A 14239-nucleotide genomic window follows, 5' to 3' on the forward strand; every position below is an offset into this window, starting at 1 on the left:
TATATATATATATATATACAGACACACACCAAGACAAAAAGACACGCAAATGATATGTTCTTACAGCTGCTGTTTAACAGCCTTTTTTACAGCTTATACATACATAGATAGATAGGGCGATAAGTCTCTTCAACAAAACTCTGCTTGATCGTGCACAGTGTTGCGAACCTACTCCCGCCATTTCTACCTCATTCCACAACTTCGGCCTTTTTCTAAAAATTTTCTATTGCTTTTCCTATGCAGAATCTGCGCAAGCTTTTGCAGCCTGCCGAAACCGGGTTTCGGACCCTTTTAGAAAGCTTTGTACTAAGCTGTTGTCGTCGTCGCCCTTGCTGCCGCATTTATGGCTGTTCCTTGCTTCACCTGTTTGTTCGCTTGCTTAGTCAAGCTTCCTTGGGCAGGACACGAACGTCCTATTTGTATTATACACGATGTGACGCCCTGCTAATCCACAGTCTTTATGCAATGGGCAGCCATGATTGAAAGGTAATAAAAGGGGAGCGCTGCGGAACTTGAATAGCCGCCGCACAGATCGATCGAAGGGAGGGTAAGTTCGAATTAATTTTAGTTGGCCCCTACCTTATGAATGAATGATTTTCTTATCGTAATCAGATCGTCATGAACTTTTCAAAAATTATTTCTGTTGAAGAGGATACAATTTGCGGTAAACACTGTTTGCTATTGCTGTTTTTAGCATTTTTTAAAAATCTGTTTTTACATTTATGGCATAGTACTATGGCTTTTAGCTTGATCATGTTACTTAGCGCGTTTAAGTATTATCACATGTTTATCCAACGGCTTTGTTCTGCTCTGTAGCATTGTCTTTACGCCCGTAGCTAACTGAATTGCCCGCGCTACAATTAAACTTCAATCGGCTGACTGCTAATTCAAATGTAAGCGCCTCTTTCCGGAATGGCGAACTTTGAAGAACAAATAAGACCTTCAACTAACGTTTCGGAACCAAAGTCACATTGACGATGTGGCTAAGCCTGTCTCCTGCACCAGTAGCTCAATTTTGAAGGTGTTTGGTTAGAGCGGGACAAGTCTAAATAAGTAAAATTCAATGATTTATCGGTTGTATCATTTGGACACGTTAAGCCCATTTCTTTTCTTACCAAAGAGATTTTTATTTTACCGCGTACAGAATAATTTTGTTCAACGTGTTTCTTAACGGTACAATATTTACTAGGACTAAATCGTTCTTTCTAGCCTTGCTGAACTCCGGCGTTATATGGATACATTGCTTCGAGATGACAAATCTCACGAGTGGCTTTGTGATCTAGCTAGTTAGCTAGCTAGCTAGATAGGTGGAGACTATCGATGCTGCAAATCATAATTTTATTTAGTGCAGGACACGAACAGGACTAACCCAGTCGTATCAAACAGACTTTTTAGATAAGGACTTTTTGTATTGTTCCGCACTGAATATCGTCCAGGAACTTTATGTTCAGGGGGCAAATCCCTTCTTACCTATCTGTGCAAAAATAACATAGAATTCTGCTTTCCTTGAGCTTTTAGAGATCATAAAAAGCAAAGGATTTGTCCCACAACAGCTAGAGTAATACAAATTTGTCGTTCATTCTGAAACTGCTACTTTTTTGGCACAAGTAAAATATATATCTGTATTATGTTAAGCTCCGAGCAAAAGTCAAGGAGATGATGAGTTTAGTTACTTGTCAAAGTTCAACCTCGACCGGTGTGAACTTCGGTGGCACTGTGGAAAGTTCTATCCAGGGGGCGCGGGCTTGTGCTGTAAGCACCATTTGTCAATGTCTAATCATTCAAGACTGCCGATTTCTATTGCTGGTTGAGATTAGAATTAAGTTGCAATCTATTGACCTGGCAAATGTACTTATAACTTTCAACTATTCTTAATAGGAAACAGCGCTTGATAAATGGCAACATATTTTTTTCTTAAAATGAAAGCGATAATGGCAGGCGATGAAATTTCGAAGGATGTTTGTATTCGTTTAAATAGCGAAACGCTAACGGCATATGTAAGCACGTGTGTGGGCATGTTAATATCAGCGTTTTTGAAACTCTTCGTTGTGAGGCGGTCGACGTTCGCGATACCCAGATAAGCTTTTGCCAACGCGTTTCCAGCAGCAAACCTTCATGGGGTGGCGAGCGGGGTAGTTGACTTGCCAGCACGTATATGCTTCATGTGACGTTTTACTATCGTAATTGCCTGTTACTCCGTCGTATCTATCGAGGCAGATGCTGTGACGATGCTTGCAAAAAACTGGCCTGCCAAGGTACCCGCCAAACACGTGTCATTGCCGGTTCCCGTTTTTGCAGTCAATTCTCTTCCACCCTGCGTATATACATGGTCCGAAGGAGACAAGATTAAAGGTGATATTCATTCTTGAGGTGAACTATGGTTCGTAAGTTGTGTGAGGTTAGGACAGAGGCCTCCTTCTTTTCTTTGCCGTTAAGGAGCGGCTGCTACACACCTGCATGTTAGTTTGTCTGAAGGTGAACAATGATTGTGTAGAAAAAGGGAACAGGCTTATGTAGTTTTGAAAAGCACATAAATAAGCGTGCGCACAAGCACACGACCCTCCCCCCACGTGTCACCTAAACTTCCTGCAATAATAATAACAGTCGTGTTCCGTATAGTAACTGCTTTGATCAGTGTTTCGCTTAAGCCTAATGGGCAGAATTCGTTTTCGTTTAATATTGGTTGTTCTTGCTGAGAATAGGTGACTTTTCCGTCGTTTTTAGGTGTCTGGGCTATGTATAGTTTGTGTTCGATGCGTTATAAACTTCTGCCATATTTTATTGTTGACTTTAAGTAAGGCAATCGGTAGCATGGATCTCCTGCTCATGTTTTTCAGATTTTTTCAAGGGAAAAATAACCCAAGATTAATAGTTAATTCTTTAATTTCGGTAACGTCTGCCACGAATTACAATATACAGCAACTCAAATACCTAAAGTGCTGCTTTGGATTCTGGGGATTCATTTGGGTGTATTATACAAAACACTGACCATTTTTTCAACATCACCTAATTGGCGATCGTTTAAAATCTAAACTCTATTCATTATTATCGCAGAATACTGCTTCGCGTCCCATAATCGCATTAGATGATTGGTTTCCCTTATACGACTGCTATCGCTACTACAAACTACAGGTGGAAATAAGTTGTTCCACATTGGAGTTTCTTTAATCCTTCTTATCTTGCACACTGCTCCACGTAAAGCTCCGTGAACCATTTCTACTGGTCTCCAAAACGACTCGTAAGTGGCTCTCGAAGCGGGCTTGATCTCGCTACTGGGTTAGTCTGACAGGTTTTGCTGGGTCTCTGGCCGTGGAAGAGTGTCTGTCTATTGTCTAGCATGCACACTTTTTCCGCTTCTTTCGTGTATGGAGAGCTACTTCAGAGAATAGCCGATGTTGGCTGCAGCACCAGCTAGTACTCGTGCATTGACTCGATACGGGGGTCACACACAGACACAATAATAAAGTAACTGCGCTGATGCTCGGAAGAAGCTAGCGTCTTCTCAAAGGGCCGTTGTACGTCCTGCTCTAGCAGGACCTCATCGAGGTGTCCTAGATATCAGCGGTTCAATAGATCCATGTTTGTCTGTCCAGGATCTACATAGAATTAAGTGAGTTATGCTGTTCCTCGAGCCGATGCTAGCTCAGTGAATTAAGGCAAAGCTTTTGCAACGGTTGCGACCTTCAGGTCGTCTCTTGGATCTCTTGAACAGCCTTTCTGTTGTCTTGCTCCCTGTTTCACCAGTCTCCAAGTTCGTGGTCGGTATCCGAATCGACTATTCACCCGGAAGACCACCTAGCGCTTGGTGAATATCGTACCCTTGAAAGTACTTTACGTAAACTCGTATTTTTGTCCATCTGCGAGAATAGCTAGGTGAAGCATCTATCGGCATTGTCAGCTCAAGAGGATGACAATGCTGGCGAGAGACTAAGCCGATCTAAAGGCCGATCGTCCGATGTATAAAAAACCCGACGCACTTTAGTCACTTGCTGCTGTTCTGTTGCAACCCTTCACAATCTCCATCAGCAATAAACTGGCCTTAAAAATTTGTCGTAGATTCCCCTATTATATGATTTACTACAAATCTGTACCACTAAGCGTCATATAACAATTGTGTTTTTGCTAGCCGCCAAGGTTCGTGCCCCGTTATCTAAAAGCTCGATTACAAACCCAGATAACATTCGGGGGCAGTACCGTGTACCGCTGTGAGGGGATCGTCGATCGCAAATAACCACTGCCAGCGCTCTGTCAACAACAGAGCGATCAATTTTGTTCATTCTCCATTGAGATAATACTTCATCGTCTTATCCGTGTTTGTTGTGTACATTATATCATCTTAATGCTTCGCTGCTGCAGTCACAGTCATCGCCCTCTTATACCCATTGTTTGAGGTACACAATCGTGGTTGCTACTGCACACGAACTAAACAGCCTGGTTTTGAAAACTAATTAATCTTTTCAAAGGTTACAGCACATAGGGTATTATCGTTCAAACAGACCTCCTTCAGACGAAGAAATACCCGAAAAATTTCCAAGTCTCCAAGAATTTTGGAGACCGCAGCTGGAACGGAATCGAATACTTCATGTTTCGTTTCATGCCTATCGAGTCCTACCCTTACAGGCTTTCACAGAACCAAGACCAAGATGTGCGTTAATATAAATTGTCATAGTACATCCTCGTTATTAGATCGAATAGATCTATTTGTCTTTGTTTCTTCCAGCTTCCTTATTTCTACGCTTGTGCGGTGAGCGTTTCGGATAGCTACTGCGTGCTCATTCGTCAAGTTAGTTCAATTTTTCTGGCTACTTATATAATCTACAAGATGCCTTGGTCACACTGAGTATGTACGTGCTAGTTAATATTATTTCTATTGATAGAAACAATATACCACCTAGGTGTATCATCTCACTCGCCGCCTAGCTCTTTGGCGAAATTGTTTTATAAATGGAATACAGTGGAGCGACGCTCGAAACAGACGCGCGGGTGTCGCACACAGGCACAATTTCATAGGTAAATCGAGCGCTAGTGCCGTCTGCTATCGAAGGTTCCTTTATACAACTCAACCTATTGCATAATCGCGCACACAGTTAAGTCGAACTGTGCGATCAGCTCGTTAGACTTAAAACGGTGGGCCTACGCTATTGATACGGGCAGGGAGCCCAAAGCTATTCGAAGGCACTCATCTGCCCTTGGGTGCATAAAACAAGCGGGCGCGGGGGCGGACGTCTAGGAAACCAGCTGGCCTGGGGTCCAATGAGCACTGACTGGCTCACCTGCTGATTGAGTTAGCTCTATAATGTCAGTAATGCCAGTTACCGATATAACCTCACGTCGCCGCTTCGTCGTCACGGTGCCCATCATTGTTCTAATGATAATAGTTGTACGTATTTGCCGCCGCATAAACAGCGGTAATTGGAAAGCTGGTGATTAGATAACCCTTCAGCCATTCAGAAATATTGTTTAAACCGGGACCATTGTTCTATCTTAGGTTTCTTCTCACTTCAAATTAATTCGCTTAGAATGAATACTACGGTAGAAACATCAGTGGCCTACTAACAGAAATATGGCGCACAGGAACTCAGACGATAGATTACAGTTGCATCGGAAAACGTTTTGAAAATATAGTCAGATGTCTTTGTTCTTCTTGTTAAGGCTATTTATTGATACTTTCAATTATGAAGGCTGTGGAGGATACCTGTCAGTCTACAAGTAGACATGTAGGTTCAACCTTCTTTTCCAATACGACCCAGCGAGCATTTACAAGATCGAGGGCCATTGAGGTAGGCTATCCGAGTCAAAATTATTTTACTTACCGAGACTCAGACTCGACTCAATGAGACAACTGTATACACATTTGACCCTATTAATGCCTATCACCTGAAAAGGGCGAAAGGTTTCTCCAAAGTTAAATAGAATAGATAGCTGTCTTGTCTAGGAAAGGTAAGACCTGGTCATTTTGTTGAATCTGCTTGGTATCATTCTGTACCCAGCAAAATTGTCATAGTCCTGCATATCACGACCATGATAATTTCTCTTCGCTGACAGATGCAGCAGATTCGCTTTAGCAGTTGCTCGCCACGCTCGTTTTTGTCTGCATTTCTTCTTCTCGTCCCCCTGTACCTGTAACCTAACAGACATAGCTAATACAAACGGGTATATTCTTTTTATCTGTAATAACTATCAGGTTACGGTGTCCACTAAAATTTCTATCTGCATGCGCCAACATGCAGTGTACGCGTAACTCAGAGAAACCGCGTTAGCGCTAGCTTCAAGCAAACGGATCGACGTTTTTTGCGCTAACCGTCTTATACTATTTTTGCTATGCATTGATGTCGACCGCATATGTTATCATTGCTCTATTGCCACAAGTACCTGTACTTTCTGTTGAATATGTAGCTAGTTTTCCTTATGCTTCAATGATAATCAGTGACGAAAAAGCAACGATATCCACCCACGCATATGGGCCTCAATGTTTACTAGCTTCTATACTTGTTGGATTTCACATCGGGACGAAAGTAGCCGCTGGGAGCAAGAAGACGGTAGATACCCGGTGGTCGCGTGGGCCGACAAAAAATTGAAACAGGTATTGACCATAATGGATGAATTTTCGAGTCTGCAAATCTTTAGTCGCGACTATCCCGAGTCTAATACCTCTTGAACGTCGTTTAACGCATAACAACATAAAAATACCACCTTTTCCCTTTATGTTTAGTGTGGGTCACCGATAAGCAGCAACAACAACAACAACAATGAGGTAATTTCCAGGTATTCTTTCTGCGTGTGTTGTCACAGGTAATCCTGCAGAGTTCTCACAGGACTGGACTCGAGGCGTTTCAACGATCGATCAGAATAATGAATCTGTTTTTGGAACTTCATCGCCTCAATCTGTAATAACTCGCTAATTTTTCACATTAATGATTTTTATCTTTTCTACTTGATAACGCCCGAAGCAGCATCAATGGAAACGTAGATGCAAGCAAGAGAAAATTTTGCGATGTTCTCTAGGAAACGAGCTGTTACAAAGAACCTTGCTCTCAAGAATCAAAACTATACGAGAGCCTGGATGTCTGCCAAAAATCATCGACCCAGACCAGCAATGTAAGCCATACCCCCAACAATGTGTCATTGAGATACTGGTCGTACGGGAACTTCGGCGCACCTAACAACACCGAGGATTGATCATGATTTGCCGACATGCTGTCTTGCCGATTCACTTCTCGAGAAGTTCGAGGGATGAATCGTATCTGCGCTATTTTGCTTAGCGTAAATGTCTCCAAAAGGTCTCATTTTAATCATATTAGCCCGTCGAACGAATATTCGAGGTATGGATTATATCACGGCGAGATGCAGTCATTCATTAGATATATTCTATATATTGTACATAGCATTAGCATGCATGAACAGATGGAAAACGTTATCAACATTTCATTCCTTCCAATGTATAAACATTATGTATTTGTTTCTTGTTATATGTTTGTTTACGTTTCTATGCTGGGTGCACAAACACGATATCGTTCATTTACCTTTCATTAACAGTTTGGCAGAAGAGGGCCAACTAACAGAACAGATAATTTTCTCTATGAATTACTCGGTTCGAAACGCTACGTTACGGCTAGATAGCTAGTCGAGGCTACACGGGAGAACTACTATTTAATACAGCGGCTATTAGTGCGATACTATACCGCCCCCCATTGGGCTTCCCTTCTGTCACTTGCGTTAGACGTTTGTATATATTGTCCATTTGTCACGCATAATATGCCCTAGGCTAGTGTTTTTCTCCCATTGATGAAGTCTTGTTAGAATCTATATCGGTGCGGTGGACGACCGCTGATTTTGTTGCAGAGAATCACTACATATCAATCGTTTGCTTGCTACTTTCTTCTCGAACCTATTGCTAACTGGGAACAATTAGCAGCAGCAGATAGATCAAAGGGACCTTTTGATATGAGTGACATTTTATATAATTAGCATTATCAACACAATGGTTTTATGATAATGGGGTCGCTGAGTAAAAACGTTCAAATAATATAGTATATATTTACCAACTAGGATCATTGCCTTCTTGTTAATGAAATTACTTAGCTGGGAGCTTCTTTCGCTATCAGTGAAACTTGCCTAACTGATTATGTGTATATTCCAACGAGTTCTATATATAGGATAGGATGATTGACTGATTCATAGGCCACTCGCGTTTCGTCGAGGAAGGCAACTTTTATCAGACGGAGCCATATGCCGTGGGGGGGCAGATAGCCTTAATCAAGTATTCCCGCATTTCGTTCTTCGGGGATCGAAGAGCCCCAAAAATTAGCATAAGCTAGGTCTAAACGATTATATGCAAACCCATGAAAACTACTCCTGTGCCCTATCTCGCTGTTGATGAGCAACTGAAGAATGGCCTACAGCACCATAATACCAACTGATGACAGTAAATCACATAACGGCACTAATTAAATGAAGGGTTTGCTTTATAAAAGATTTGCGTTTCTATGGCTACTTGGAACTATTAGAAAACGAAAGAAAGCATCATCAATATTATTGCTATCATAGTTAGCTACGTACACAGGCTTTTCTCTGTCTCTCATTATAAAACGTCTCAAATCTCACGTCTTAGAGTTCCTATTAGTGACGTGTATTTCATCGTATCGCCTCGCTGAATCGCACAGACTCTGTCGAAATTCAAGGCCTGATAGAAAACACTAGTGAAGGTCTGTATGCATGTTTATCAGATCAGCTTAATATCGTTCTGTGCATTAAAAAAAGAAAAAAAAACATATATATATATATATATATATATATATATAGAAGTTCGGTAGACTCGAATTGTTGCCTTTTTTTAACGTGGTCAGCGGCTTAATTGGCCCACTTGCCACCTCTGTTTGTTTGCAAAAGAACATTCAATGCACGCCGTACCGTTTAGGTAACTGCGTCGTTGCCACGACGAATTTCATGTTAGCGTCACCGTCACCGTCGGCTATTTGTTACGGCAAATTGTTGCCGTTTCGAAGCTTCTACTGATTTACTTTCGGTCAACGGGCAAGCAAATGCTCTTCGTTGAAGTTAAGATCGATGTCCTCTCGACGCTGAGAAATGTACTAAATGATCCATTGTCGAGTCCCGCTTCGAACTAGTTCTAAGATTAGCTAATAGTGTCTAGAAGAGCTAGACCCCAATGATATCGAGGACCGTTAGCAGTGACGATTTACAGCTCTGCCTATAAACGTGAAATAGAACTAATTCCGTTCAAAGTATATTCATCTGTGCGACATCGAGACGAAGCTGGTTAGCTGGAGGCCGGATCGGGGGTGTACCACGCGTCAGGCCAGTAATCCTACGTTGTGCGATAGGCCAAACAACCTGTCGCGAATTACATCGTCCGTATACGATTAGTGTCAGCTACTGTCGGGGTATTGGCTATAATTCACGATACTGTTCACACCAATCAATGGGATTAAAAAAGCATGCATAGTCTAAGCAGTCGCTGTACAATAGATTAGCCGATGAACGCAGGAAAAAGGGGAAAAATAATAATAAAAGGAATATCGGCATCTTCTAGGCTAGACGTTGCATTTCGCTCCGCACAGCTGAGGTGAGGCTCTTGATGAGCGTCGTATGCGTATCTATAGTAACATTCTTATCGAGATGCATAAATAACAGTAACAAGTAGATAAGACCAGGGCACTTCGAAGTCCGTTAAAACATTGATGACCCCAACATCGTACTTTCACGAATTGTTCCTACAGTTTGAATAATCCGATTAAAACACGATTCAAAATTGTGTGCGTCCTCTAGCAGGTGAGATAATCGAAGAACCTGATAGAGAAACAAATGGGAATGTATCGGAGTGTATCACCCGAAGCTGAAATGAATTATTTCGTTCAAATTAGATTTATTTCGTGTGTACGAACCTGATTTTTAGAGAAACTACGACAGTAGCTTAAGTAAGAACAGCTCATCGTGATTTCTAAATGCTCTGGCCTTTGTTTTTAGCAAACCATTAGGACAGTTGCAGCGACGCGCGACAGCTCGCTGTACGATCCTATGTATGTATACATACGTATACTGGCAAAGCAATCTTCTCGTATCCATTTTGTCACGGCTAGCGGCGGTTGAGCGCGAGCTACATGTTTTCCATAATGGCCCAGTGTGCTTGCCCAGCACCGGACCGACGTTAAGAATTTCGACACTTTGGCCGAAACGGATGATTCGTCGACTTCAGAAATAAGCATTAATGAGTACATACTACCATACGGAGACAATTTCACATACACCCATAGGACACATGCATCATACATACAGCTCTGTATATATATATACGTACATGTGTGTGTGTGTCTCCTTATAATGAACCACAGGACAACAGATATTGAGTACGACTCGCAGCTGGCCCTACCAGATGTCGTCGCAAATTGTTATTCTGCCTATTTGTCGCCCTTGCCGTCGACGCCACACGACAGTGCTGCGGTCCGCTGTGGTGGTCGCGGTGGGTGTGCGTGGAGCGTCCCTATGATAGCCTTGGCTCTGAAGGATAGTTGGACAGACGGAGCACGTATTACAGAAAGCAGCGATTAAGGTGAAGAAGCTATATCGAAGTGAAATTGCTGTTAGCTTTTGATGGAGATAACTGGAGTAGGTGCGAACGATGATAACTATGGTAGACTAGACCGGCTTGGCTGACACATTTGATTGATCATCGGCAAACCGCAAACGTTGGCATCGCCTTGTCACCTTTCCGTTTTGTCATTTGTTCGTTGTTGTCGTTCTTCTATAGAAAACTATGCAAGCACTAAACGAAAACAACGATGAAAACGATGTGGAAAGGCTACAGCAGTAGCAACAACGATAATACCGACGGTAACATCAATCGCTGACTATTGGTACCACAAAAGACACCACTTCTTCGTACGAACGTTCGAGCCACAATAACAGCAATAGTAACACCAACGTAACGCGGTAAGATTGCGGATAGAATTAAGTCTTCGTCATTAGGTCCTGAGGGACAGATAGCTCGATGACTGTAGGACGAAGCCGCGCAAAACGCCGACAAAATATCTCATCTTTATATGCACGTCGCGCAACTAGCTGCGTTGCCGCTCCCATGATGCGTCAAAGCGGCATATCTGAAATAAACGTAACGGTGCAAAATATCTAGACCGTATTAGAGACCACATGGTTGTTCCTATCAACGGAAGACCAGTGAAGCGCGAGATAAACCAACGGATATGCAACATCAGTAGCAATATTGCCAACAAACTGCATGGGCTGAAGAAAATGAACTAAAAGAAAATACATAACCCGCACAATTACCACCAGCAGCGTCACCATTAATACCATCATCTCCTTGTTCATTGTCCTTTTCGCCGACTTATCGTGTTGTCTCTGCGTTTTTAGGGCCTTCTCTTTATTTATCCTTACCACCAATCTACCTCGTCGTTTCTTCTTCACACGCTAGCGTTTGTCGCTTTGCTTTCCTCTCCAGTAGTTCAAGTAGCGCACGGCTGATGCCAGCGGCCGTAGCAACACGTGGCTCCGCATAGCCCGTTTATAGTATATGAATGTAATTCCCATAAATTTTATCAACATGGGGGTCGCCACCCCCTTTGCCATGTGCGCCACTGCTGCTGATGTTAGTCTCTATTGCGCGGACACAAACAGTTCGATTGATCGTCATCTGTTCGCGTCCAATATGGAGTCTTCACCGCACACGCCTGAGATTAGGGTAAAGCAGTAAGCTGGTAGAGACGCTATGGTCAATGCTACCCGCAGACCTATTATTACCTCCCGTAGAAGCTGTTCGATTGAACAAATCAGCTTGAGCATGTATACATGCTCTGTGCTGTGTACACATGTGTTTCATGCTCGAGCTGGTTAAACAACCTATTGGACATTAACAAAACCAGTTTCAGATAGCGGTTAGAAGTCATTGTATAGCAGCTATTACTGTCGTTTTAATGATCGTGACGTGTTTGCGGTGTTCAGATCGCTGCTTCTGATCTTTTGCCGGGTTGAACTTTAGTAAATCGAAGTCATTATCGACCTACCATGATGTCTACTATTCGTTGCTGTCTGGTTGCATAATCCTTTGACGACGCTTTTTTCCGTTGGAAGATGCAGTTTTTCTCGCTGCCTCAACATTATCACCGCTTTTTCTTTTTGTAGGCTCAATAAGCGCCAACAACAACAACAACAACTTTGGCCAGTAGCAGTTATTCTTCTTTCTTTCCTTTTTGGTCCTCGTCGGCATGATCAGCATCACCAGCTTTCTATTCGGGCCTGTCAATTGATCCGCGATATTTTTTTTTTCTTTATTACTCTATGGACCTCATTTAACTAGTGGCTTCATCGCGAGCTCGACTTCGATTCATCGTGTTACCACCATCGCTGCCTTGGGTTAAAGGCCCATCTCGCTTTGCGCTTTTTTGGCTTTTGTTTTATTATTTCATTTGTATGCGATGACAGGTATAAGCAGAAAAACAGGTAGACGTCTCGCTCAGTCGCTTGACGCCGTTAACAAACTCGAGTCGCTATGGCTGTGTGCGTGATATCCGAAAGGAGTTCGAGTGAAGGCAGTGAAAACTGCTTTCCGGAAGTCCCCAGGCTAAGCATTTCATCAGCTTCAAACGGCATGCAATGCCATTGTCAGCGATATAGCCACAATTCGGTTTCATCGTCTAGTTTTTCGTTTGCCTTTTGAAATTTCGCGGTCTATTTCTATTAAGGCGGAAATCCGCGACGACGACGACGACGACAACGTGCTTCATAGCGAACGCAACATCACCAGAGGTAGCAATTAACAACAGTCGATGAAAACGTAGGCAAAAGCAACAGGCCACGCCGACCAGCGGCAGGCAGGCAGGTGGCTGCTATAGGCAAATTAAGCAAGATTAAAAGGTTCGATCCCAAAGTTTGATACCAAAGTTAGATTCTACGCCAATTTCTTTCTGATGTTCTGCTTTTTCTGTGCGCAATAGCACAGAAGAAAGGGTCGTGCCCCTAGACGTTGTTTTCTAATATTGCTGTGTTCGTGGACTCTACCCCTTCCTCTTACCGCTCTTGCTAGCATTACGACAGCCGCTACCGTCGGTCGGTCAACAGTTAGAAAGTGTGTAGCAGTTTAACCACGCGTATAGGGTACCTGTACTTTAAATATTCCAATAGAGCGAGCGCGTGCGGGCAGCGAAGACGATCTGTGGAAAACGAGGCGCTGCAAGCGAAAAGAAGACGTATAAACATCCTTCTATATTTAATTAGTATTCACAAGTTTGCCGCCATCAAAAATCTGATTGGATATAATATGTGCTGCTATACAAGCATTTAAATTTGATCCGTCACTCCAACGGCGACGTTGATTTTAACGATGCTGGTGGCAATAATGATGATGATGATGATCGTAATGATGATGAGGGCTCACGGCAGCATTCCCACATCGGTGCACGTCGTCTTTACTCGTGGTTATTCCGCATTGTAAACACAAAATAGGCGGGGGACCCCTAGACAAACACAAACGCTGACACGCGCACACACACGTCCAAAGTAAAAATAGCAACTGGAGAACTGTTCACTTTCGATCAAATAGCCACAGCTACCGCCGCCGCTGCTACTGGCGAGTAGAAGTTCACCGTATATCGACTAAATCAAATTTTAATCGAGATCTGTCACAAGAACTTGGTGCCTACGTCTAACCGAAGCTCACCGAAGTCTTGATGACAAAGCGTTGCGATAATACGCGAAAATTGAAGAAGCTTTGATGGAAAAATGAGGCGGTCTGGTCTTGGTGCCTGCCTTCCAAAACGAGCGAAGCGATCTTCGATACGAAACCTACCGACCCCTACTGCGCTAAAATGATTAAATCGATCGGCAGTGGCAGGGTTAGTACTCATTTGTTAATAAGAATACCATAGAGATGTGATGTTTTATCTATTCATGATCGAAAGCGAACCAAACGCTCTTGAAACAGACTTTAAATTAAAAGTTCATTTTTAGAAAATATAGGAAAAATTTACCACGGAAAGGCAGTGTGTGTCAATAAAAAGATAAGCTATATATAATCTAAAATTTGAAATATTGATCGACATGGAACGGGCCTTGCAGTTTTCCAGCACAGTTCGATAACTCTGCCGAGGAAAAATGTTATCGTTAAAACAATTGACTTTTTCTCCCTAATACCTACAAGAACTAGTATAACGAACCTGATTATTATCTCCAGTCAAACAATAATAGAAACTGTTTCTCGACGAAGAAA

The 14239-nt window shown here is 42.6% G+C and overlaps 1 protein-coding gene across 8 annotated transcripts in view; it reads left to right on the forward strand.

The window, feature by feature from the left end:
• Positions 1 to 14239, forward strand: part of LOC111258839 (uncharacterized) — a 107389-nt gene that overhangs the window by 74723 nt on the left and 18427 nt on the right. For 6 of the 8 annotated variants that reach the window (XR_015310307.1, XR_002679224.2, XR_015310308.1 and 3 more), the window contains one exon: positions 6793 to 7322. The exons of 1 other annotated variant lie outside the window; for it this stretch is intronic. Coding sequence is in view for 1 of the 7 variants with exons in the window: in XM_086967611.1 (XP_086823737.1) it covers positions 6793 to 6891 (99 nt within the window). In the remaining 6 variants the exon portion in view is untranslated. The remainder of the gene's footprint in view (positions 1 to 6792; positions 7323 to 14239) is intronic. One more of the 8 variants, XR_002679225.2, reaches the window with a different exon arrangement.

Source organism: Varroa jacobsoni, unplaced genomic scaffold (assembly GCF_002532875.2).
Source record: "Varroa jacobsoni isolate VJ856 unplaced genomic scaffold, vjacob_1.0 scaffold_269, whole genome shotgun sequence".
NCBI classification, from domain to species: domain Eukaryota; kingdom Metazoa; phylum Arthropoda; class Arachnida; order Mesostigmata; family Varroidae; genus Varroa; species Varroa jacobsoni.